The 27,750-nt window shown below is 41.6% G+C and overlaps 1 protein-coding gene across 1 annotated transcript in view; it reads right to left on the bottom strand.

Annotated features, from left to right (window-relative positions):
* Window positions 1-27,750, bottom strand: part of SYNPO2L (synaptopodin 2 like) — a 131,852-nt gene that overhangs the window by 28,576 nt on the left and 75,526 nt on the right. The window contains exon 3 of the mRNA XM_033941201.1: window positions 18,959-19,620. Coding sequence (XP_033797092.1) covers window positions 18,959-19,620 — 662 coding nt within the window. The remainder of the gene's footprint in view (window positions 1-18,958; window positions 19,621-27,750) is intronic.

The raw sequence follows: 27,750 nt of genomic DNA on the forward strand, positions 1-27,750 counted from the left end.
TCAGCAGAGGTGATACTGAAAATCATGGGAGATCAGTGCACCAAGGAAGTGGGTATAAATGGAAAAAAGGAGAGGTCCCAAGACAGAACCTTGAGGTACACCGATTGATAGTGGGATAGCAGTGAAGGAGGATCCACCATTGCATACACTGAAAGTGCAATAAATAAGGAAAAATCCAGGAGAGAACAGAGCACTGGAATCTCAGTGAGGACAGTGTATCGAGAAGTAGGTGGTGTCCAAAAGTGTTGAAAGCAGCAGATAGATCAAGAAGGATGAGGATAGAGTAGAGCTGCCTTTGGATCTGGCTAAGAAAAGGTCATTGGAGACTTTAGCAAGGGTAGTTTAAGTAAAATGCAGTAGGTGAAAGCCTGATTGAAGTAGGTCAAGAATAGCTTAGGATGAAAGGAAATCTAGGCAATGGCGGTGGACACCACGTTCAAGCAGCTTGGATCAGAAGGGGAGGAGGGAGATGGGGTTGATAGTTGGAGGGGCATGTAGGGTCTAGTGAGGGTTTTTTGAGGAGTGGAGTAACTATGGCATGTTTGAAGACATCAGGAACAGTTGCAGTAGAGAGTGATAGGTTGAGAAGGTGACAGATAGGAGGGATGACAGTGGGGGAGATAGTGCTGAGTAGATGAGTGGGAATTGGATCAGAGGAGCAGGTAGTGGGTTTGAAGGAAGAGAGAAGATATGTAGCTTCCTCTTCAGTGATTTCAGAAGGTTGGTGGAAAGGACAGATGACAGGGGGGTTGGAGGGCTTTGTGAAGGGGCAGGTCTTATGCTAAGATATAAGTTCATGTGGGAGCGGCTTCATGAAGGGGACAGGATCAGGTAGGGAGGGGTTTTTGAAGGATCAGATTGGAGGAACTTCAGGGGGGACTGGAAAGGATTTGGGACCTTCTTGTTAGAGGGAAATCAGATCAGGGAGAAGTATGTTATTTATTGGGCTGGCAGCACATTAATGACCCTGTATTTTCCACATATGCTAATATTCAGTGGTGGCGGCGGTGAAAAGAGCAAACAGAATACTAGGAATGATGAAGAAAGGGATCACGAACAGATCAGAGAAGGTTATCATGCCGCTGTAGCGGGCCATGGTGCGCCTTCACCTGGAGTACTGCGTACAGCACTGGTCGCCGTACATGAAGAAGGACATGGTACTACTCAAAAGGGTCCAAAGAAGAGCGACTAAGATGGTTAAGGGGTTGGAGGAGCTGCCGTACAGCGAAAGATTAGAGAAACTGGGCCTCTTCTCCCTCGAACAGAGGAGATTGAGAGGGGACATGATCGAAACATTCAAGGTACTGAAGGGAATAGACTTAGTAGAAAAGGACAGGTTGTTCACCCTCTCCAAGGTAGGGAGAACGAGAGGGCACTCTCTAAAGTTAAAAGGGGATAGATTTTGTACAAACGTAAGGAAGTTCTTCTTCACCCAGAGAGTGGTAGAAAACTGGAATGCTCTTCCGGAGTCTGTCATAGGGGAAAACATCCTCCAGGAATTCAAGACAAAGTTAGACAAGTTCCTGCTGAACCGGAACGTATGTAGGTAGGGCTGGTCTCAGTTAGGGTGCTGGTGTTTGACCTAGAGGCCACTGCAGGAGCGGACTGCTGGGCACGATGGACCACTGGTCTGACCCAGCAGCGGCAATTCTTATGTTCTTATCTTGCACTGAATATTAGTGCTTAGCCGGCTTAGCACTATTTAGCTGGCCAGGAGCTGTTCCTGGGCATGTAAATAGAACTGAATATCAGGCGGAATGTGTCTTTCTTGCATACTAGTAGGCAGCTGCTATGTCTTTGCTCAGTTAGAACTGATATAAAAAAAAAAAATGGTCACCCACCACTGGTACTATCAAATGTCAAGAACAGTTGGACATGTCTTTCTCAGTACTGAGTTCACGCTGCACACTTGCATCACTTATAGGCTAGAAAGAACTGGCTGACTGCAGCACAAAGGCTTTAGTAATCATCTCTCTTTTCGACTTCTTTGCTACTGTACCACATCTTGTAGCTTCCTGTCTCTTCTATCCAGAAATGCATGTGAAGGATAATTTCATAAGGGGATGCTAGGTTAAAGGGGCAGGTAGGCACTGACTTAAGCACTATTTTATAAAGATACATAGGTGCCTATCAGTGGCATAGTAAGGGTAAGTGGTGTTTGGGGCAGTGGTGCCCTCCCCCTGCGCCCCCCACACCGTCTTCTCTGCACCCCCACTCCTTGCGTGTCCTCATCTCCTTCCTGCCCTCCATTCCACACTTGTGCTCTCCCTCCCCCCCCCCCATATCTCTTAATCTTCGCCAGCGTGAGTGGCTTCTGCAGCATTGGATTTCCCTCTGATGTCACTTCTTGGCCCCGTGATTCAGAAGTGATTCAGAGGGGAAGCAGGCTGGTGCGAGCAGCAGGCGGGCGCTGCTTGCACTAGCGAAGATAATATAGAGGTACGGGGGGGAGGGGAAGGATGGTGCGAGCATAGCATGGCATGATGAGGCAGGGTGGGGCAGAGAGGTGCCAATGCCCCCACCGACTTGGTGCCCGGGGCGGTCCACACCCCCTTACTATGCCACTGGTGCCAATGTATCTTTATAAGATACTAATGGAAACAGCAGAAATTACAGGTATTTACACTCACTCTTAGATTATTTAAATGTCAAAAGCCTTAAATGATCCGTTTTTTTCTGTATTCCTGGATGCAGAGAAGGCCTTTGATCGTGTGAAATGGACCTTCATGTATCAAGTGTTGGAGTGGTTTGGTATTGGTTCAGGATTTATACAAATGGTTCAAGCATTGTATAATTCCCCTGTTGCTAAATTGTATATTAATAATACTTTTTCAGAAGGTTTTAGATTGCAGAGGGGGGTTAGACAAGGATGTCCCTTATCTCCTCTGCTTTTTGATATTGTATTGGAACCCTTGTTATTAGCTATTCAGCAAACGGAGGAGATTCAGGGTATTCCCTATAAGGATCGGGAATATAAGATCTCAGCTTATGCGGATGATATTTTGCTCTATTTGAGAAATCCTGAGACGACCATTCCGTGCTTACTTGAAATGATTGAGAAATTTGGAAAATTTTCAGGTTACAAGATAAATTGGAGTAAATCAGAAATTCTTCAACTCAATGTTCATTGTACAAAGGGTTTGTTTGATTCATTTCCCTTTCTTTGGAGGGAGGATGGAATAAAGTATTTAGGTATTTGGATTAAAAATACGTTGGAAGAAACAATGAAAATAAATGAAAAATCGTTATTGCAGAAGGTTACGGAAATGTGTGAGCAATGGAATCCTTTACATCTTTCATGGTAGGGGAGAGTCCAAACTATTAAGATGATGATTTTGCCTGTGGTTTGTTATCAGATGGGTTTGTTGCCGGTTTATTTTCAAGCGTCCTTTTATAAAAAATTAAATAGCATTCTTTTAAAATTTATTTGGCTGGGTAAACCTCCTAGAGTGGCCCTGGTATCTTTACAAAGACCAATTTCAGAGGGAGGGGTAAATTTTCCCAATTTTTATAGGTATCATCAAGCCTATATTTTGCGCCAGGGTATGTATTGGGTCCTCCCAGAGCTCATGAAAAAACTCCCAGATTGGTTGTGGTTAGAATGGCAACTCATGTCTCCATTGCGCCTTTGCCATGTGCTCAGTATCAAATTGCCTAGTTACAGCAAAAATAACAGAATATTAGCTGATACATGGAAAACATTGCGTTATGTCAGCAATTTAACAACTATTCCAATTTACAAATCTACAAATCAATCTATATGGGTGAACTCCAAGATTCAAATTGGTGGAGAAAGGCTCGTCTGGAAGCATTGGATGATAGCAGGAATACGTATATTGGATGATGTTATTTCTAATGGTAATATGCTTGAATTTTCACAGTTGCAACATAAATATGGGCTTAATAAATCAGAAAGTTTTAGATGGTTGCAACTGAAGCATGTCATTCAGGCGGGGTTCCCTGACTGGAAAAACTTTAATAATCAATATAGTATGGAGTTCCTATGTTTTCAGGCAGACTTCTTGGGTCACCAGGCCACCCAGTGGTATAAATTATTAAATGGACTTATTAAAAAGAAATTGAAAAATGGTCTAAGAGACATTTGGAGCATTGAGATTAAGCATCAAATTACTGCATCTCAATGGCCACGAATTTGGTCTTGGAGGAGGAGATGTACAGTGTCGGCATCTATGAGACAAACTTGTTTTTTTCTGTTACATAGAGCTTTATGGATCCCTGTTCGGTTACAAAAATTGGATAACTCTTTGTCTAATAGATGTTGGCACTGTCATCTCGAAGTAGGGACTTTAGATCATTTATTATTCTATTGCCCATTTATTATGAATTTCTGGAAATCAATTTGGGACCAAATTAATTGTTTATTAGATAACCCAGTGGCATTATCATACGATACTGTGTTTTTTGGTATGGCAATGAGAGAAAAAGTCAGATTTCTATGAACAATAATAAATTATTACTCATAATGACTGGTGTTGCCATTCAACAAATTACGTACAATTGGAAGGATTGGAATAGATTAAATTATAATTTTTGGTGGAATTCTTTATGTCATGTTTATAAAATAGAGAGATTTATTGCAATACAGCGAGGATGTTTCAGGAAATTTCAAGATGTGTGGAGCCATTAACAAAGTATTGTACTGATTAGATGACATTGTTTCCCTTAAATTTACAAGTTCAGTAGTGAGGGGGAGAGGGGGGTGTTATTTTACTATTACATATTCTATAAGATATTTGATTATATGGTAGGTGGGAAGGGGGGGTGATAAGAATTTATGTTTTGTACCAATGATAATTATTAAGTGATGTATTTATTGTTAATTTGTTTGAATATATTTCACACTTATTGAAAGTTTAAAAATGAATAAAGAATTATTAAAAAAAGAAAAGAAAAGAAATTACAGATATTTACACTTACTCTTAGATTATTTAAATCTTGCTTGTAAACTAGTGTATTTTATAATCTGCAAGTGTATTGTTGAACTCTACCCAAGCCTTGCCCAAAATCTGGCTCTGTTCATGCCTACCAGCAAAATATGTGCCAACTGATCCAAAAAAATGAATGAATTCATAAAATGCACAATGAATAAAATTGTCTCAGGATGCCAGTACAGCTGGATGATTTTAGTGAGGGACCCATGATGAAGGCATTTCTACATGCTGAAACATGAACCATTTAGGGTCCTACTCATCCATTCAGTTCCATATTTGCTACATCACTTGCCAGTTGAAAATTATAGTTGATAAAACAGATATACCAGCACCAATTGATCAAAGGCACTGTCCTTTAGGCTTAGTCCAAATAATGATATGTCATAAAGCTTTTAGAGTGCTATTGTCACTATAATAGGTACATTTTGATGAGACTTGATCTTGGAGCTGAGAGGACCAGCCACTTAATTCAGAACAGAAGTTTATATATGAAACCTAAAGAAACATAGAAAATGAAGGGAGAAGAAAAGAAGACCATATAGCCAATCCAGTCTGCCCATCCACTCCATCTACTATACCTTCCTCTCCCATAGAGATCCTATGTATTTATCTCAAGCTTTCTCGAATTCAAATACAATCTTCATCTCCATCACATAGAAACAAGATGGCAGATAAAGGCCAAATGGCCCATGCAGTCTGCCCATCCACAGCATCCACTTTCTCCTCTTCTTCATAAGAGATTCCATGTGTCTGTCTCATGCTTTCTTGAATTCAGACACAGTCTGTCTCCACCACCTCTACTGGGAGACTATTCCACGCATCTACTAAACCTTTCTGTAAAAAAGGAAGCTGTTTCACAAATTCACTATCCTTTCAGTGAAGAAGTATTTTCTTGGATTACTTCTGAGTTTGTCCCCTTTGAGCTTCATCCTATGCCCCCTCATTCCAGAGCTTTCTTTCAACTGAGACTCACCTCCTGTACATTTATGCCATGTAGGTATTTAAATGTCCATCATATCGCCGCTCTCCTGCTTTTCTTCTAAAGTATACATATTGAGATCTTTAAGTCTATTCCCCCCATATACTTTACAGTGAAGACCACTGACCATTTTAGTAGCTGCATTTTAGACTGACTTCATCCTGTTCATATCTTTTTGAAGCAGTGGCCTCCAGAATTCTACACAGTACTCTAAATGAGATCTGAATAGATATTATACAGAGGCATTATCACCTCCTTTTTCTGCTAACCATTCCTCTAACCAGTCACCCAAGCTTCCTTCTCACTTTTGCTGTTGTCTTTTCTACCTGTTTGGCCACTTTAAGATCATCAGATACAAATCATCCCAAAGTTCCTCTCCTCTTTTGTTCACAGAAGTACTTCACTCCCTAAACTGTACTGCTCTCTTGGGTTTTTGTAGCTCAGATGCTTGACCCTGCTTTTTTTTTTTTTTTTTAGTATTTTTTAGTAGCTAAATTCTCCAGGTTTTGTTAGGTCCCTCCTCATGTTATCCACACCATCAGGGGTGTCTACCCTATCATAGATTTTGATATTATCCAAAAAGAGAGGGATTAATTTGTTGTGCACTGATGTCTATTTTATGGGTTAATTTATGTGTTAAACTTCTTTCTATATTGTGTGGTAGAAATGTGAATGTAGACCTACTCTCTGTAATCATGTGTTCCTGTTTGTGGTAGCTTTCTGCTTCAGCCCCTCTGTGCACTATTGAGCTTAATTCATTAACACAATTAGCTTGATGACATCTGATTTGATGTATGGTACCTGACAGAATTTGCAGAAATACAGACCAGACTGCACCTTACAATCACGGCGGCGAAAAGGGCACACAGAATGCTTGGAATGATTAAGAAGGGGATCACGAACAGATCGGAGAAGGTTATCATGCCGCTGTACCGAGCTATGGTACGCCCTCACCTGGAATAATGCATCCAGCACTGGTTGACGTACATGAAGAAGGACACGGTACTACTCGAAAGGGTCCAGAGAAGAGCGACTAAAATGGTTAAGGGGTTAGAGGAGTTGCCATATAGTGAGAGATTAGGGAAGCTGGGCCTGTTCTCCCTTGAAAAGAGGAGACTGAGAGGAGACATGATCGAAACATTCAAGATAATGAAGGGAATAGAGAGGGCATTCTCTGAAGTTAAAAGCGGATAGATTCCGTATGAACCTAAGGAAGTTCTTCTCCACCCAGAGAGTGGTGGAGAACTGGAATGCTCTTCCGGAGTCTGTTATAAGGGAAAACACGCTCTGGGGATTCAAGACAAGGTTGGACAAGTTCCCGCTGAACTGGAACGAACGCAGGTAGGGCTGGTCTCAGTTAGGGCACAGGTCTTTGACCTGGGGGCCGCCACATGAGCAGACTGCTGGGCGCGATGGACCACTGGTCTGACCCAGCAGCGGCAATTCTTATGTTCTTATGTTCTTAAGACATAGCAACAGCGAGTGGTATCTGTTATATGAAAACCTGGGTATCAGCTATCTCACCTGTAAGTGATCCTTTACTTAAGACATTTTATCCTATATAGTACCCCTCTAACTATACCCCTCAATCCCCTTTTCCTTCAGGAACTTGTCCAACCCCTTTTTGAAACCCAAAATCATACTCTGCTCTACCACCTCCTCCGGAAGCGCATTCCAGGTATCCACCACCCTCTTAGTGAAAAAGAACTTCCTAGCATTTGTTCTGAATCTGTCTCCCTTCAATTTTCTTGAGTGCTCTCTTGTTTTTGTTTCCCCCGCCAGTCTGAAGAATCTGCCCCTCTCTACCTTCTCTATACCCTTTATGATCTTGTAAGTTTTATCATGTCCCCTCTAAGTCTCCGCTTTTCCAGGGAAAAGAGCCCCAGTTTCTCCAGCCTCTCAGCATATGAGAGGTCTTCCATGCCCTTTATCATTTTTGTTGCTCTTCTCTGGACCCTCTCGAGTGTCGCCATCTCCTTCTTACGATACGGCGACCAGTATTGAACGCAGTATTCTAGAAGCGGGCGTACCATCGCCCGATATAGCGACAGGATAACTTCTTTGGTTCTGGTAGTGATTCCTTTTTTAATAACGCCCAACATCTGTTCGCCTTCTTGGAGGCCGCTGCGCATTGTCCTCCCGACTTCATTGATTGGTCCACTAAGGCCCCCAAGTCCCTTTCTAGGTTGCTCTTCCCCAATACCATCCCCCCCATCTTGTAATTGAACATCGGGTTTCCTTTCCCTATGTGCAAGACTTTGCATTTCTCTACATTGAAGCACATTTGCCATTTATTTGCCCATTCACTCAGTTTGTTCAAGTCCCTTTGTAGTTCTTTACATTCTTCAACAGTTCTAACCCTACTGGAGAGTTTTGTGTTGTCCGCAAATTTTATAACTTCGCACTTCGTCCCCACTTCCAGGTCATTAATGAATATATTGAACAGCACTATTCAATATATTCCCAGCACTGACCCCTGCGGGACACCGCTCGTGACTGCTTCCCAGTCAGAGTAGTGTCCTTTTACTCCTACCCTCTGCTTCCTGTCCGCCAGTCAATTACAGATCCATCTGTGCCCTTCCCCTTCCACCCCATGGTTCCACAGTTTCCTTAGCAGGCGCTCATGGGGTACCTTGTCGAAGGCTTTTTGAAAATCCAGATATATATCCAATTGTTCGAAGAAGTGCAGTAGGTTTGTTTGGCAGGATCTTCCTTTACAGAAACCATGCTGACTGGTTCTCATCAGATTATTTCTTTCTATATGCTCATTGATGCTGTCTTTGATTAATGATTCGGCCCTCTTCCCTGGAACTGAGGTCAAGCTCACCGGTCTGTAGTTCCCCGGGTCGCCTCTGGATCCCTTTTTGAAGATAGGTGTAACATTCGCTATCCTCCAGTCCTCCGGGACTATTCCTGTTTTCAAGGATAGATTACAAATCTTCTGTAGTAACTCCGCTATTTCGTCTCTGAGCTCCTTCAGTATTCTCGGGTGGATTCCATCTGGTCCAGGCGATTTGTCAGTTTTTACTCTATCTGTTTGAGTACGTCCTCGAGGCTCACCTCTATTGATAATAATTTTTCCTCTTGATCCCCCTTGAAGGTTTTTTCCGGTTCTGGCACGTTGGTTCTGTCCTCTTTTGTGAAGACTGACGAGAAGAACATGTTTAAGGTGTCTGCTACCTCCTTTTCCTCCTTTACCACTCCTTTTCTGCCTCTCTCATCCAGGGGTCCCACTTCCTCCCTGATTTTTATAATTGACTCAAAGGTTTCAGTTTATTTGTATGTGTATAGTTGTGATTTTAATATGTATGTGCCATATGTAATCTGCGTAGGCTTAAAGCAGAATAACAAATTTTAAATAAATAAATGAATAAATAAATAATATTACTGTATATGTAAAATTTATACATTACTTATCACCAATCATCACAGCAGTTCACAATAATAAAAAGAATAAATAATTCCCCCCTCCCCCTTTTACAAAGCCGTGTTAGGCTTTTTTATTGCCGGCCACGGATATATTGGCTCCGACGCTCATAGGAATTCAAAATTTCAATCAGTATCATACATCAGTCTACCTTTCATAGCTCCATAGGTGTCAGAATGGGGGACGTCACAGGGGCCAGGGCTTCCCCAAAATTTTTGGTCGCCAGTTGCTTCCCACCCTTCCTCCCATTTCCTGGTATTATGGTTTTAAATATTCAGGCAGCCGCTGTGCAGCATCAAACAGCAGGCCTGCCCCAGAACCTGCCCCGGTTGTTTCCAACCCTCTCTCCTATTTCCTGGTATTATGATTTTAAATCTTCAGGCAGCCATCATGCAGTGTCAAACAGCAGGCCTGCCCCAGAACTACTTCCAGGGGCAGGCCTGCTTGTGGACACTGTGTGGTGGCTGCCTGAAGATTTAAAACTATAGCGCCGTGAGGATTTGGGTGGGGGACTCAGTAGATGCTGAGAGGTCGTGCGCTAAGGCGGAGCTCCTGGGCCCCCTAAACAAAGCAGCGTTCCACTACCTATGTATAATCCAGTAAATCATGTCAATAGCAACATCTATACTACAAATATAGCAGGGAAATGGGATCAAATTTGATATATCGCCTTTCTGTGGTTATAATCAAAGCAGGGAAGCAAGGCGAGGACTGGTCTACAGAGTATCTGACTGAATGGATAGTAGTAGTAGTATATACAGATGTTTATTTTGACGCAATTACAGTCTCAATATGACCTTCCATCCAAGGAATTCTGTAGATGGATACACAACTGAAACATTGCTTAACTAGCTTAAAATGGCCTTTACAACCTAATACTCCCCTCATCCAAATTCTGTTATCTTGGACTCACCTTAGGTCACACTACCTCACTATTCTATAAATTTTTTATTGACTCACCCATAACCATACCCAGTCGTAATAGATGGCTATGGTCCTCTGCAACCACTTGGATGGGGACGGATGAACAATGGATTTATTTCTTCCAAAATTCTCAATGCCCTACTTTGTCTTCTAGCCTTATGCAGTCACTATATTTCCTCTTTCATAAAGCTTTCTGGACCCCAAGTAAACTCCATAAGGCCCATTTACTGGAATCAAATAAATGTTGGCATTGTAACAGTTAATTAGGCAACCTTAAACACAAGATCTATGACTTCTCAATTATCCAACTATTTTGGAGATCAGTCTGGAAAATAATTTGCAATATTTTTCATATTGATGCTCAATTAACTTTTGATATTGTTCTATTTAGATCACTTGCTCTGCCTGGTGCCTTAACCGTTTGGCAATCTAAATTACTTGATACTGGTGCGCCCGCATCTGGAATACTGTGTCCAATATTGGTCACCTTACCTCAAAAAGAACATGGCGATGCTTGAGAGGGTTCAGAAAAGAGCGACGAAGCTGATAAAAGGTATGGAAAACCTTTCATATGCTGACAGGTTAGAAAGGCTGGGGCTCTTCTCCCTGGAAAAGCGGAGACTCAGAGGAGACATGATAGAGACTTTCAAGATCATGAAGGGCATAGAGAAGGTAGAAAGGGACAGATTCTTCAGCCTATTGGGAACCACAAGAACAAGGGGGCACTCGGAAAAGTTGAAAGGGGACAGGTTTAGAACAAATGCTAGGAAGTTCTTTTTCACTCAGAGGGTGGTGGACACCTGGAATGCACTTCCGGAGGTTGTGATAGGACAGGATACAGGGATTGAGGGATACAGATAAAGGTAGGGACAGCTTATGAAAAGGGTAAGGATAAAGGGGATCCAAGGGTATAGACAAGGATCTCCTTAAAGGTCATGGACCTGGTGGGCTGCCACGGGAACGGACCACTGGGCACGATGGACCTCTTGGTCTGACCCAGCGGAGGCAACTTCTTATGTTCTTTAATTGCCATATCATTACAGATGATCCTTTCACATTGGAAATCTGCCCAATTATTAAATACTACTTTCTGGTGGGCTACTGGGATGATGATTCATAATTATGAATGTAAAGCTAATTCCCTTACCAATAAGGGGTATAAATCTAATAAAGTGTGGTCTCCCTTAATGAATATATTTTCTCATCCCTAAACTCTTGAATCGTTTCAATTGTTTAGATTTTGTTGTATGGTTTTAAATCTTAAATTAACTCTATATGCAAACTCTGATGATTGTGCTATACTTCAAATGTTGGGTCTCCTTAGGAGCTTACTATTCATTTTATACATAGGTGCTTGTTGTTTCATTGTTGCACCTATGGATATGTCTGTATCATATATACAGTATAATATATTTGCGTATTTTCTTTTGTAAAAATTTCAACAAAAGATTTTTAAAATGATAAAAAAAAGAAAAATGAACCAATACAGACTTCATGCTTGGAAAAAAATATCCCTCAATAAACAGCCCACTTGTCATACATTATCACTGAAAATGTACTCCAACAGTGATCACAAGATGGCAGTATTCTATTATAACAATCTCTAGTATTTTTCACACACAATGATTATAAAGTACATGAGCTAGATTCTTATCCTTCCATTGTATGCTATCTCATGTACAATATATTAATTGTGGATATCTGGAGCAGCTGATTCAGTAAGGCGATGTTCAGCTACAAAATGAGGGGATCACTACTAGGGGTAAGTAACCTTGAAAGAGACCTGGGAGTGATGGTAGACACAACACTGAAGGCATCGGCACAGTACGCCACAGCCTCAAGGAAAGCAAACAAAATGTTGGGTATCATTAAAAAGGGTATCACGACCAGGTCGAAGGAAGTCATCCTGTCACTGTATCGTGCAATGGTGCGGCCGCACTGGAATACTGTGTCCAGTACTGGTCGCCGTACCTCAAGAAGGACATGGCGGTACTTGAGGGAGTCCAGAGAAGAGCAACTAAGCTGATAAAGGGTATGGAGAATCTCTCATATACTGACAGATTGAAACAGTTAGGACTGTTCTCCCTGGAGAAGCGGAGACTTAGGGGAGACATGATAGAAACCTTCAAGATCCTGAAAGGCATAGAGAAAGTAGACAGGGACAGATTTTTCAAACTAAGGGGAACCACAAGTACAAGGGAGCACTCGGAGAAATTGAAAGGGGACAGGTTTAGAACAAACGCTAGGAAGTTCTTTTTCACCCAGAGGGTGGTGGATACATGGAATGTGCTTCCAGAGGCTGTGGTAGACAGGAGCACTGTACAGGGCTTCAAAGAAGGTTTGGATAGGTTCCTAGAGGACAAAGGGATTGAGGGGTATAGATAGGTGTAGAGATGGGTTATAGGGATAGGAGTAGAGGTAAGTTATAGGAATAGGAGTAGAGATAGGTTATAGAGCTAGTCAGGGACCACTGCTCAGGCAATGGGCCGCCGCGGGAGCGGACCGCTCGGCGAGATGGACCTGTGGTCTGCCTCAACGGAGGCAACTTCTTATGTTCTTATGCTTTGAAAACCCCTGCAATAGATAAATTCATCATGAATATGCTTGTTGGCAAAACCGGATAAATACTTTAAATGTGAGCAGGCCACCAATGTGCCAGCAGCTGTGGTTTGGGAGCACTGAGATGATGGTGGCCAGCATCAGAAGTCATGGTGCCAAAGTCACATGTGGCTCCTTCAACAGCATGGGCTACATTCATGCTGAGCATGAGGGAAGGGTACAAACATGACATAAGCAGACTGCTCAAGGGAGCAGAGGAAACCAGTTGCCTATGATAATGATAATGAAGAAAGAGAGAGGAGAGGGCAAGAAGTACAAGTGGACTTATCAATAGCAGAGTAGGCAAATGCCCGATGGCAAGCTGGAGGAAAGGGATCCAATGAATATTTTGCCCTACATAACATCCTCAATTAGAGAGCTTTAGATCTGGGCTGGAGATTGGTTTGTTTGGACCCCCCACCTCCCCACCCTCCCACGACCACCCCCACCTCCCAATAGATATTCCACTACTCCCACTGGAGCAGATGTTGGTGCTGCAGCCACTCCATTATAAGGGCAGTCAAGGGTATAAATCTACCTCTGGGGACAAGTAAGGAGAGGAGGGAAGAGGTACAAAATGAGAGATTAGAGGGAGGAAGGAGAAAGAATAACATACATAATATTAAAACATATTAAATATTAAAATATTGTGGGTCGCTTGTGACTGTATATACCCTTTGTGAACTGTTTATAAGTTATTTGAACGCTTATTAAACAACAAACTGGTACATCTGATCTTCTGTTCCACAATTTTTTTTTTGTTGTTTTGCTCCTTCATTTCCTTTGTGGAACCTTTTCGTGCTATTTGGATTTTGTTGTTTTTTCATACAATTTGGACACCATATATAAAATCTAGGAGATAATGTACCTTGATATTGGTCTGTTGTACTATACATAGCAGGCCTTAGGAATCACTTTAAATAGCGATCTTCAAAACTTACCCCCCCCCCCTCCTTTTTATGAAGCCATGGTAGAGGTTTACTATGGCCCAGAACACATCAAAGCATTTAGCACTCAGGACCTCCTACCGCGGCTTATTAAGAGGGCCTTAACAAGCTAACAACTTAGTCTGAAAATCCTCTCTCATATTACAAAAACTAAGAAGGATAAGACCATACTTCTTCCAACAGCACTACAGGATACTAGTGCAGTCAACGATATTGTCACTACTAGACTACTGCAATGTTTTACTCTCGGGCACGAGTCTCTATGAAACTAATGAAAGAACTCTAACTCCAATTGATACAAAACACTGCAGCAAAACTCATATACTACAAATTCAAGATTTGATTGCTTATAGAACTACACTGGTTACTAACAGAAAACAAAGAATTCAAACTATGCTGCTTAGCATTTAAAACACTATGAGGCTCATAATCAAAACAAAAAAAAGTCTAAAAAGTGGCCTAAATGGGTACTTGGACGATCAAAAAGCCTTATCGTCCAAGTACCCATAAACAAAGCTGGTTTTAGACGTATCTAAAACCAGCTTAGGCCTTTCCCCTGCCTCTATACGCATAGAGCTAAAAGAGGCATTTTTAAAGGCGGGGAAAGGGCGGAAGGGGGGGGCGGGAGCTGGGCCGACCTAGACAAAGCTGTACAGCAGATATAACCAAAGGTTTAGGCAGATTGCCTAGTCGGCACTTATATGTTTTGACTATGTCAAAACAGATATAAGTGCCGAAAAAGGGGCCGCGATCAGCTCAGCGGCCCCAGCAACCTGCCTACCCCCTAACGCATCGATCGCGGAAGGAGAGATGGCTCATCTCTCCTGCCGTGATTGCGATCGCCACCTCCAAGAACCGCGGTATTCTGTTGTAAGTGTAGACGTAGTGGTGGTCTGGGCGTTTAAACAGCTGAACACAGAGGCAGGCCATTATCAAAAAAAACCCTTCTTTTGGACTTTTTTTTTGAGAATGGACATTTTCCCTACTTCTACTTTCAGCATTTAGGACCTAGGCCAAAAGGGGACTTAGATGTTTGTTTTTTTATTATGCCCCTCCACATGTTGATGTCCCTAATAGTTTCCCCAGATTTTCTGAACTAGTGGGTAGATCTGCTGATCAACGTAACTCTTAACCCTTTCAGGACCAAGGGACATATTTGTCCCATAACTTTAAAATCCTATAAATTTTGATTGGGATAGTCTACAGTTCTAAATTTGTTATGTACGGATTCCATATGATACTGCCTTTATGTAAACAAACTGGTTCCGACATTCATTCATTAGCGTCGTTGCTAGATTGACGAGAAGATTCACTTGCCACACTGTCCATAAGCCAGAAGTGTGATTTTTTTAAATAAAAATAATGATATTTCACAAAAAAAATCAATTTTTTGGCATCTGCAAGCCCTTTTTACCATAAAAATGTTGTCAAAACCACAAAAATTGGCCTACGATCCTTATGGTCCTGAAAGGGTTAACAGCCTGCTCCTATCATTCCCAATGCTGAAAGATATAAAGTACAAGACATCTCACAAGAAATCATTGAACTACCAAATAGCAAAAGTGTGGAACTTACTTTCCATTGTAATTCGCACAACCACAGTATATAAACTATTTAGCAAAACTTTAAAAACATGTTGGTTTGGGGTTTTTTTTTTAAACAAAAAAAAAGAAATCCCTACCAGGGGGTCCAACAAGACTCAGACTAATAATATAAGTCACCCTAAATAGACAATGTTAATGGTCAGCTGTTGGGATTACCTCAGACTGTATGCACAATTTGATAACTTTATGAAGCACATATAATTCTTCATTGAATGTATAATTCTTTGTAACATGTTTAGCTCCATAGAATTCTATGAGCAATGTACTGCTTGTAACCTGCCTAGAACTTTAATTAATGAGGGATATAAGATTGCACATAACATAACGTGATCCAACTGTATTCCTTTCAAAATGTTTAAAATAAAAGCCTGCCTAACAGCAAAACAATTAGTTATGAGTTTGTGCTGTTGGCACAAAATGAAATAAAATACCTTTTTAATTTTATGAGCTACTTATTGCTAAATCAAAAATTAAAAGCCAATTTGTGCAAATTAGTGATAGGTTAGCTCATAAAAGGACCTAACTATTTGTATGGTCTGGAGCATAACGGTAAATTCCTCGATAGAAAGCCCATCTATTTCCTATCTAACAACCTGCATTCACCTGTCTCTACCTTGGCACCCCCAGCCAGCATTCATGGCTTCCTCTACTGACTTCTTAACGCATCATCTTGGTCTTTTCTTTGCCTTTATTACTGTCCTCTGTATCTGCCTCAGCATACTTGAATTCTGGGGCAGCTGTAGCCAGTGGCATAGTAAGGGTGAGTGGTGCCCCTCCCCCACCCTCTTCCTTGCCCCCCCTCCCCACCGCCGCACGTATGCCCCCTTCCTTTTCCCCATATCTTTTTAACTTTTCCAGTATGAGCAGCATGCCCACACTGGTGTCGGCTCGCCCTTTGACATCACTTCCTAGGTGTGAGCCCCGAAAGTGATGTCGGAGAGCATGTCAATGCGAGCATCAACCTTGCCTCGAGGAAGTAAAGAAGGTATGGGGGGATAGGGGGGAGTGGCCTTAGGAAGATGGCTGCGGGTGCCTGGAGCTAGACGCCATGGATGTTCCCTGACTGCTGTTTCCTCTGAATGGTAAAATGGTGAAACGAAAATCTAAGCTTCGGATTTTCCCTGACGAATCCTTACCAGCAGCAACGGGCCCGATGGACGCCTTCCTTCAGCGAGGGACGCCAACACAGCCGGAGGCTTTCTCGGCTGGGAGAGACACGCTGGCTGAAGCGTCGCAGCTCTCCCTCGAGGCAACGTCTTTGACCCCGGAAGAGCGGAGTCCTCCGAGTCGCCCGGGGGCGTTTGACCGATCGACGGAAGAGCAAAGTCCTCCGAGTCGTTCGGGGGCGTTTGGCCAGTCGACGGTGGAGGAAATGCCCCAGGGTGTTTGCTCTCCAGACATGCTGAGATCGGGAGTCGGCTCAGTAGGAGGAGGGGTGAAGCCAAAACTATTATCTGTGCATTCGGAGGAGCTGGGACAGAAACTGCCTCAGGATTTCCTGACACTGACTTCATCGCCTGCTGAAGTTCCAGGTACTTTTTCACCAGAGGTTCTGGGTGCTGAACTGATACCAATGCAGAGGCCCAAGGTTTTCAATATGGAGACAATTTGGGAAGCAATATCTAGTTTGCAAATCTCTTTGGGAACTCAAATGCAGCAACTTACTACACGTTATACCTCTGTTGTGTCTGAAAATTTGGAAATGAAAAATAGGATATCCAGCGTTGAAAATAAAGTGGATGGACAAGAAACTAGAATAAAAACGGTGGAGTCCCAGGCTTTGGTCTGGGTAAAAGACAGTGGAAACCTTAATTTTAAGGTGGAAATGTTGGAAAATATGACTAGAAGAAGTAATCTTCAGATTATCAACTTTCCAAAATTACCACTTATTTCAGCGCAGGATACATTTAAAAAGTATTTGAAAGAAGTTTTGAAAGTTCCCGAAACCTCCTATCCGCCTCTCACTAAAATATATTATTTACCAACTAGAGCATCTGTTCAAAAACTAAACCAGCAGAATTTGTCTGCTGATAGTTTGGATTTGACAAATTTCCTGGAGAGGTCAGGTGAAGAGATACCGGCAACTGCTACGCTACTTGTACAATTTGCTATAGATGCTGACAGGGAATGGATGCTTAAATTGTTTTTTAAGTTTAAAGATGTACCATTTATGACTAAAACAGTGAGAATGTATCCAGACGTGTCACGAATGACCCAAAAGAGAAGAAAACAATTTCTTATTTTGAGACCAAGGTTTCTGCAGTTAGGTGCGACGTTTGTACTCAGATTCCCCTGTAAATGTGTAATAACCTATCAAGGGAATAGATTTATTTTTTTTGAACCTCAGCAGTTGACAAAATTTATTTCTGCTAAAGAGCAAATTTAAAATTCTTGAGAGAACTTCAGTCTCAACCTGCTCAAGTATAAGGTTTTTGGTTATGTTCTCTCCCGCTACCATCTTCATTCTTCTTTGTATTATTTGATTAAGATTTCAGCAATTTTAAAGCTTTCTCCCCCATGGATTGAGGTCTAATGATACAAACCAGTAAAAATTTATTTTGGGTTTAATGTTATACCGTATGAGAAAGGAAAAATTTTGCTTTGATTCCTGTATTTCAATTGTAAATGTTTATTATTACCTATTGTCTCATTTTAATCTTTGAACTGAGTTGTATTATTTTCTTGTTTTGACTAATATTATGTCAATACTATAAAATGAAAATAAAGATTTAAAAAAAAAAAAAAGAAGGTACGGGGTTAGGCAAGGGCACATGCGTGGCAAGGATTTGAGCTGAGGGTGGGGCAGAGAGGAGGAAGGGTGCCGCACCCTTAGGAAGACTGCAGATCGCCCCCCCCCCCCTTCCCCTGACTATGCCACTGGCTGTAGCTGCTTAAAAACTATGTTGGCAGGCCAGCTTAGCCCTTCAGACTGAATTCTATAGAAAGGCTTGAAAAGGAGGGAACAGAGTTCCTTATTTAGCACCTGGCAGATGAACATGAGGCATCTACTGCACTAGAGCACTTTAATCTCTCTTTCACTCTTCTTCTCAATTCCCCGGCTTAGACCTTCAACTAGAAACCTCCTCAGCTTCTCAAGTCTCTCCTGCATAGGGTTGTCAGATTTTACGATTGTAAACTCCGGACACCCTAGAACCGCCCCCCAGGCCTGCCCAACTCTGCCCCAGCCCCCCCCCCCCCCACCTGCTTTGTTCAGGCAGGAGGCAATCCGTGCATGCATGGACTGCCTCCTGGCCAACGCGAGTGAGAGGAGGCTTTTCAAAACTCGGACAAAGTGCCGGGTTTTGAAAAGCCGTCCGGACACCCAGACATGTCCTCAAAAGGAGAACATGTCCGGGGAAATCCGGACGTCTGGTAACCCTACTCCTGCATTGGGACCACTTTCTAGCATTCATTAAGAAACTTGGCATGGCTGTTAGTCTTCCAGGAATACAGACTGAGCCCTCATCTGGATCCTTGGAGTGGCCAGGCTCAGGGGACACCAACCAGTTATTCACCCACTCACTCACTGGCTTGCTTGGCTTTCTCCGTGTATGTCGTGGTTAAATCTTCATCCACTGGGTGCTCCACAGGGCCCACCATAGGAATGAGGTGGCGCTCAGCTCGGATGTTCTTCACACCATGAGGGAGTAGCAGAGCCTCTGGGGAAGGGGAGGAGGGCTCTGCCTCTGGCTCCAGTTCTGCAGGCATCTCTGTATCTGAGAAGGGGGCATCTGCCCTACAGATTTCACGCTTTGCCACTCCTTCACCCGCCCCAGAGCCAGTACGCCAGGGGACCTGCACAGAAGTACCCTCAGGATCAGGAACACTGTTTTGGCTGCTCATCTCTGAGAGGGACTGTGGTGGCTGCTGTGGCTCGGCACTGGGAGGGGAACGTGGGCTCTTTTTGCGTGTTCGGCGGTGTTTCTCTGGAGGGAGCTGTGATGGTGGCAGCTCTGAGGGCTCATGCTGGCTGGCTGGGATGGAAGCCCTAATGTCAGCATCACTGTCTGTCTCTCCGTAGTATGCCTCGCTATCTGGGGGTGATGTCAGGCTCCCCCGGTGCCGCAGGCGTGGTGGGGGTTCAGGACTCCGTGGATCCTGCCCAGGATTGGGACTGCTTGTGGACTGCAGCACTCGTAACTGCCGCTGATTGCCTGGGGATGGAGAACGCCCATCCCTCACAGCTGACCTGCAAGAGAGAAGCAGAGATAAAGAATTACTTTAGATTAAGTCAGTGGAACAATAGGAACAAGGAAACAGCTAGCACAAAGTTACCCACCCACATTGCTGCTCTAGTTTCTAGAAGGGTGATAATTTTAGTTTATAATAACAAAAATAGCAAAGATCCTGGTGATACCGTACAGATCAGTAATCATACTGAAGCATTAGCCGATGGTGAACTCTTATTCTCAATATGGTGAAAGTTTATGGCTTAATAAATCTGTTAGAAATGTTTTCAGGGGCAAATTAGGATAAAGTGCAAGTCTCTACTTCATAATAAACCATATGTAAAATCTATTTATTCACATTGTTATGCTGTACAGTGAAAGATTAGAGAAACTGGGCCTCTTCTCCCTCGAGCAGAGGAGATTGAGAGGGGACATGATCGAACCATTCAAGGTACTGAAGGGGATAGACTTAGTAGATAAGGACAGGTTGTTCACCCTCTCCAAGGTAGGGAGGACGAGAGGACACTCTCTGAAGTTGAAAGGGGATAGATTCCATACGAACGTAAGGAAGTTCTTCTTCACCCAGAGAGTGGTGGAAAACTGGAACGCTCTTCCGGAGTCTGTCATGTGAGAAAACACCCTCCAGGGATCAAGACAATGTTAGACAAGTTCCTGCTGAACAAGGACGTACGCTGGTAGGGCTAGTCTCAGTTAGGGCGCTGGTCTTTGCCGCCGCGTGAGCGGAATGCTGGGCAGAATAGACCACTGGTCTGACCCAGCAGCGGCAATTCTTATGTTCTTATGTAATTCATTTCATATCTCAGCAATCCTACTCAGCTGGATGAACCATTTGAAAATCTGGCATAAAAGTAAGTAGATAAATCATCCATTGATCCTTAAGTGGCAGCTATTCTTTTGAATACCGACTTCAGAAATTCAAAATACAGTATACAGTATATTGCCTTGTTTTAAATCCCTGGGGACTGGCTCACTCTCACTGCAGAACCCCAGATCTTTTTCCTTTCCGTATATCTCAGTAAGATAATTCAGCTCCTCCAGGCTCTATTTACTCCTTACAATAATCTACAAAGACCCTTTGTATGTTAATCTTAATTCTAACTGTTCAGCCACTCTCTCTCCCCTCTCATACCATCTACTGCCTTCTTTACGGTTGCCCATTCCATCACATTCCTTTCCAGAACATTTCCCTGTCTTATGCAGACTTTCCCTCACAAGCCTGAGCTGAGTGACTAGTAGCAGTCATAGGAGATCTACATATACTGGCATAGCTTTCAGTCGGCAACATTTCTTAAGTACTGTACCATCATTCAATGCAACTATTCATTCAGGCACATATGTCAGCTTATGGACTATATGTACTAATATATATCCATATGCAGGAGTACCAATTACAATGAAAATATCAAAATGTATAGCCTTCACCCCATGGGCTGCTGTCTACCAGTTGCATAAATATTACCACCACAATAAACATTTACATGGATTCATCAGTTCTTGTTCTATCCCTCAAAATTTTTTAAACTTTTTATATTGTAACTTTGTACACCGCTTAGACAGCTATTATAAGTGGTATATCAAATTTTAATAAATTTGGAAACTTGGAAACTCTCCTGTGCTGGTTAGAGCAAGCGAAATGTTAAACTAGCATTGTGACAATACTGGAAAGGTTTATTCAAGTAGTACTCAGTTTCCAAAGGTTTTCTTTACTTTGAGTGCTAATTTGTAAAATAAGTTATCCATTACAAGATCCATGACAACATGGCTTTACTAAAGGTAAATTGTGACAAATGAATCTGATTGAATTCTTTGACTGGGTTACCAGAGAATTAGATCGAGGAAGTGCGCAAGATATAATTTACTTGGACTTTACCAAAGCCTTTCACACGGTTCCTCATAGGAGGCTCTTGAACAAACTTGACCAGCTAAAATTAGGACCCAAAGTGGTAAACTGGATTAGAAACTGTTTAATGAACAGATGTCAGAGGGTGGTGGTTAATGAAATTTGCTCAGATGAAGGAAAGGTGAGTAGTGGAGTGCCTCAAGGATTTGTGCTTGGACCAATTCTGTTCACTATGTTTGTGAGCGATATTGCAGAAGGGTTAGAAGGAAAGGTTTGCCAGTTTGTGGATGATACCAAGATTTGTAACAGAGTGGACATCCCAGAGGGAGTGGAAAACATGAAAAGGATCTGCAAAATTCAATGCAAAGAAGTGCAGAGTGATGCATTTGGGGGGTAGAAGTCTGAGGGGGATACGTGCTGGGAATCGAGAGGCTAATATGCACGAACGGGGAGAGGGACCTCAGGGTGATAGTGTCTGAGGATCTGAAGGCAACAAAGCAGTGTGACAAGGATGCTAAACTGTATAGAGAGAGGCGTAACCTACAGAAGAAAGAAGGTGTTAATACCCCTGTATAAGTTGTTGGTGAGGCCCCACTTGGAGTATTGTGTTCAGTTTGGAGGCCATATTGGCCAAGGATATATGAAGACTTGAAGCAGTCCAGAGGAAAGTGATGAAAATGATAAGGGATCTGTGCCAAAAGAAGTACGAGATGAGACTAGAGGACTTCAACATGTATTTTCTTGAAGAAAGCAAGGACAGGGGTGATATACAGACATTTAAATATTTGAGAGGTATTAATATAGGACCAAATCTTTTCCAGATAAGGAACATTGGTAAAACTAGAGGACATAAATTGATATTGAGGGGTGGTAGACTTAGGAGTAATGTTAGGAAATTCTTTTTCATGGAGAGGGTGGTGAATGTTTGGAATGCCGTCTCGAGGGAGGTGGTGGAGAGGAAAACAGTGATGGAATTCAAAAAACTAGGAATTATTAATAAAAGGATGGATGACAAGACTAAGAATGTTATAATGCCTCTGTATCGCTCTATGGTGCAACCTCACCTGGAGTATTGCATTCATTCTGGGCTCCTTATCTCAAAAAAGATATAGCAACATTAGAAAAGGTTCAGAGAAGAGCGACCAAGATGATAAAGGGGATGGAACTCCTCTGATATGAGGAAAGACTAAAAAGGTTAGGGCTCTTCAGCTTGGATAAGAGACGTCTGAGGGGAGATATGATTGAAATCTACAAAATCCTGAGTGGAGTAGAACGGGAACAGGTGGATCAATTTTTCACTCCATCAAAAATTACAAAGACTAGGGGACACTCAATGAAGTTACAAGGAAATACTTTTAAAACCAATAGGAGGAAATATTTTTTCACTCAGACAATAGTTAAGCTCTGGAATGCATTGTCAGAGGTTGCGGTAAGAGTGGACAGCGTAGCAGGTTTTAAGAAGGGTTTGGACAGTTTCCTGGAGGAAAAGTCCATAGTCTGTTGTTGAGAAAGACATAGGGGAAGTCACTGCTTGCCCTTTATTGGTAGCATGGAATGTTGCTACTCTTTGGGTTTTGGCCAGGTACTAGTGACCTGGATTGGCCACCATGAGAACAGGCTACTGGGCTTGATGGACTATTGGTCTGACCCAGTAAAGCTATTCTTAAGCTCTAATTAGAATATGAATGGGCAAATTTTCACAGTCTGAATTCTACAAAGGAGATGATTTGGTTAGGCTGGAGTAAACTTCAACAGCCACTCCAGTAGTTGGAACATAAGAACAGTACTGGGTGGACATCTAAGGTCTATGACCCAGAAAAAAACAAAGAACAAAATATAATCAAGAAATTGTAATGCATGTAATTACAGGGCAGACTGGATGGACTGTTCAGGTATTTTATCTGCTGTCATTTACTATGTTACTATGTCCTTTTTCATGTTATGTGTAGCATTCAAATATATGAGTCTAACTTTTGAATTTAGGTATTTATTCAATCTCTATATGAACACCTTTAAGCTGTCAGCTTGGGAAACGTTCTTCACTTATGCGGATGATATCTTTATATTGATTGAGATTGTTCTGGATATTACCAATCTAGTTTCCAAAGTAAATTTGCATTTCCAAACTTCAAGCCTGGGCTTTATTTATCCAGATGAAGCGTAATACAACTAAAACTAAGCTTTTGTGGTTAGGTCCAAGATTGGACTGTCTTCCTCCTACTGTAGCTCTGGTATCTGGATCCTCCTTACTAATTGAGTTCTCTGCTAAGATATTGGGAGTCCTTTTTGATTCCTCTCTTTCCTTTAAGGTCCAAATAAATTCCTTGGTCAAGAAATGCTTCTTTAGTTTGCGAATGCTGAGGAAGGTTAGACATCTTTTTCATCACCATCATTTTTCTATCTTAGTTCAATCAATTATATTATCTCGTCTTGATTACTGTAACACCATCTACCTCGGCATTATAAAAATTTGTCTTCATAGATTACAGTTAATTCAGAATATGGCTGTGAAGCTGATCTTTGGAAAACATAAATTTGATCATGTGACCCCTTTGCTTCAGAGTCTTCATTGGCACCCGGTTTATTTTAGAATTCAATTTAAATGCGTTTGTATTTCTTTTAAGATTCTACATGGTATCTTTAATTTTGGAATGTTTACAGATTCTCCTTTGCAAGAGGTATCCAACAATTTAAACTTTCCTTACTTCTAAAAAAGGGATTAAAGGAATCAAGATCTTCAGTCAATCTTTGGTCTTTAAATTCTCTCATCTCTGGAATGATCTCCCCTTTTTTTTAAGGAGTTCCAGTTCGTTTCAATTTTTCCGTAAATCTTTAAAAACTACTCTATTTGCCAAACATTTAAATTAATTCTTTTGAAATTTTGCTATTATCTTCTATTTATCATTTGTAAATCATTCCCTGTTTATTTAATTGCTGTAAACCGAGTTGAGCCTTCTCAGAATGATGACTCAGTATACAAAGTTAAGCTTTAGTTTAGTTTAATGTTATACACATAATTGTCTGTGCATTCATGGCTAGAAAAAATTCCAAATCAATGCACCTAATGCAATTTTTCTTCACTTAATATTTTATTTTAAGATGCAAAACAGTATAAACATATTATATCCATCCAATATAGAGAAATGCATACAACCAGTTTCCATACACCTCTCGTTCCCAATCCCCATAGCCCACCTCCTACAAATATCAATTGTCTTCAGTAGGTCCATCCAAATTATCAAAATAAGATTATAATGTTGACCAAATAGTAGAAACCTCAGGATGTTTCTGGTGTCTAAGCACTGTTAAGTGCTCCATAAGCAGAACATATTTAAACCTTTGCTGCCACCAAATGATTGACAATACAGAAGCAGATTCTCAAGTAGCTGCAATCAAGAATCCAGTTAAGAAGACAGAGTTCCTTGGGAAACACCAACTGTAATCCAGTCATACAGCAAAATTCCTCTTGAACTTGTAACAAAAACTTTGCAACCAAAGGGCAAGCCCACTAAATATGAAGTAATGATCCCATCTGGCCACATTGCATCTAACATGATGAGTCTGCTGAAAGATGCCTTTTAAGCAAAAATCAAGGCATGGTATACCACCTCATAAGCAGCTGTAGTCCATTTAGGTAACAGTGACCATCATATGGTTTGATATAAGAGCAAAAGCAAAGTGTAGATACACAAAACTCAATACTGGATTTCAGACATTCTGATTTTGGTAAAATGGAGAAATACCTGATGAAGGAGCTGGCAGCACGGGTAGGCATAAGAGAAGTGGAAGGGCAGCGATCAAAGCTGTAAGCTGCTATAAATATGGCAGCAGATCTTTATACAAGGAAAGTAAACAAAAACAAGAGAAACATCAAGCCTATAAAGTTATCCAAACAAGTGGCCAAAAAAATAAGGGCAAAAGAGGCTGCATTGAAGAAAAACAGAAGAACACAACAAGAAGATCATGGGAAAGATTACTGGATTAAACTCAAAGAAGTAAAGAGGGAAGAAATGTTAGCGAAATCACAGGCAGAAGAAAAAATGACTAAAGACGTAAAGAGAGGTGACAAGATCTTTTTCGGATATAATCAGGGAAAGGAGAAAGCCTAGGCATGGAATTGTAAGACTGAAAGATGCTGAGAACAGCTATGTGGAGAGTGATGAGGATACAGTGAACATGCTAAACAAATACTCCTATTTGGTATTCATGGAAGAAAATCCTGGAAAAGGACCGTGGTCAGCTGACAAGGGTATGTCTGGAAATGGAGTGTATATTGCACCGTCAAGGTAGAAAGCATCTTGCTTGCATATCCTTGCAAATGTGTAGTAAAATATATGAGTTTAAGATATGTTTTCTTCCTCCCTGAACATCTAAGATCTTTTTTGGACCTTAAAAAGTTAACTAGTGGCTCAGGATGAGAGAAGTTTATAGCCGAGGGATAAATCCGTTTAAGCCTTTTCCTGAATTGGTTATTGAAGAATGTCTCCTTTAAGTTCTAATTCCATCTCCCTTGAATACAGTGTTCTAAGGAAGAGGCCAGATTCAATTATTTCTTTTTTTTCTTTCTGTATTATTCATGATTTCTATATTTTCTTATTGAAATGGCTCTGTATTTCTAGAATGAGTGTTAAACTTGTAATAATTTGATAAATAAATAAAAAAAAATTTTTTTAAAGGTAGAAAGCATAACTTGAAATTCTGAAAGTGGATAAAGCTATGGGGATGGATGGGATACATCCCAGGATACTGAGGGAGCTCAGAGAAATCTTGGTGGGACCTCTTAAGGATTTATTTTTAGAGATGGGAGAGGTTCAGTGGAACTGGAGATGAGTGGATGTAATCACATCAGTGGTAGGAAAAATAATGGAGTCGCTGCTGAAGGAAAAGAGAGTTAACTTTCTATAGTAGAATTCGAAGGGTTGCAGAATACATAGTTTTATCAAAGGGAAATCCTACCCAATGAATCTAACATTTCATAAGATGTTGAAGACCAGGCTTTTCTCTTCAGCTTTTCACTAAGGGGCTCATAATCAAAACAGAAATACGTCTAAAATCTTGCCCAAATCGGCAAGTGCCGATAATCAAAATGGATTTTAGACGTATCTAAAAACAGTATAGGCCTTTTCAGTGCTGCTGTACACCCAGAACTAAAAGGGGCATTTTAGGAGGAGTGGTGAGGGTGGGATTTGGACGGGACATGGGCTGACCTAGACTTAGTCATACTGCAAGTATAACTGAAAGTTTAACGAGACTGCCTAGACAGAACTTATACATAGTGACTTAGGCAATCTAAAAACAGGTCTAAGTACCCAGAAGTTATCCAAAGTAATCAGATAATCTCCGTTGACACAAAGTACAGACCCCCACACACTCCCCCAGTGATCACTGACCCCCCTCCCCCCACTGCCTTAAAATTTGGAATAAAAACGTACATACTTGACTCCAGAACATCAGCACCTGGCATAGGAAAGCTTAGTAGAGCTGCACAGACGTAGCTTAAGTAGTCTGGGGGATGGGCTAGTGAACCATAGAGAGGAGGAACCAGGCCTATACGCCACTCTAACCACTGCATTCATGGTGAAACATGTGCACCTACCAAAACCCTATTGTACTGCCATATAGGTAGCACCTTCAGCCATACGGGCTAATGGGGTGGTAGACAGGTGGGTATAGTAGGTTTTGGGGGGCTCACCATGACCTATAAGGAAGTTGTGATGAGATGTTTATGTGGTACCCTTTTTGTGAAGTTCACAGAAGTGCCCTGTACGGTGTCCCACTACTCTGTTGCCATGTCTAGGTGTCCAGTCCATCACTATGCTGACCCCTCCCCTCCTTGTTCTAGGCGTTTTTGACTTGGATGAATTTTTGGATGTATAAAAATAGATGACTTAGTGATCTGGATGATCAAACTGCTGGACGTACAAGTAGACGATTCTCAAAAAAAAATATTTTGGATGTATTTTTCGAGAATGGACTTTGGACATGTCCGACTTTGGGCGACTAGCAACTTAGACATAATTTTTGATTATGCCCTTCCACATGTATTTTTTGTATTTCTTTAGACTATTTTTATAGTACTGTTTTAATGTAATGATTGCATGTGAAGCAGAATTGTAAGTTAAACTGCTTTTAAACCAAGTGTATAGGGGTGTATATAAAGTGCCTGAATAGAATCAAATAGAATAATTGATTTCTTTGACTGGTGACCAAAGAACTGGATAATGAACATGCGCTATATGCAATCTACTTGGATTTCAGCAAAGCCTGAGATATGGTTCCTCACAGAAGA

Source organism: Geotrypetes seraphini, chromosome 4 (genome assembly GCF_902459505.1).
Source record: "Geotrypetes seraphini chromosome 4, aGeoSer1.1, whole genome shotgun sequence".
Classification (NCBI taxonomy): Eukaryota; Metazoa; Chordata; class Amphibia; order Gymnophiona; family Dermophiidae; genus Geotrypetes; species Geotrypetes seraphini.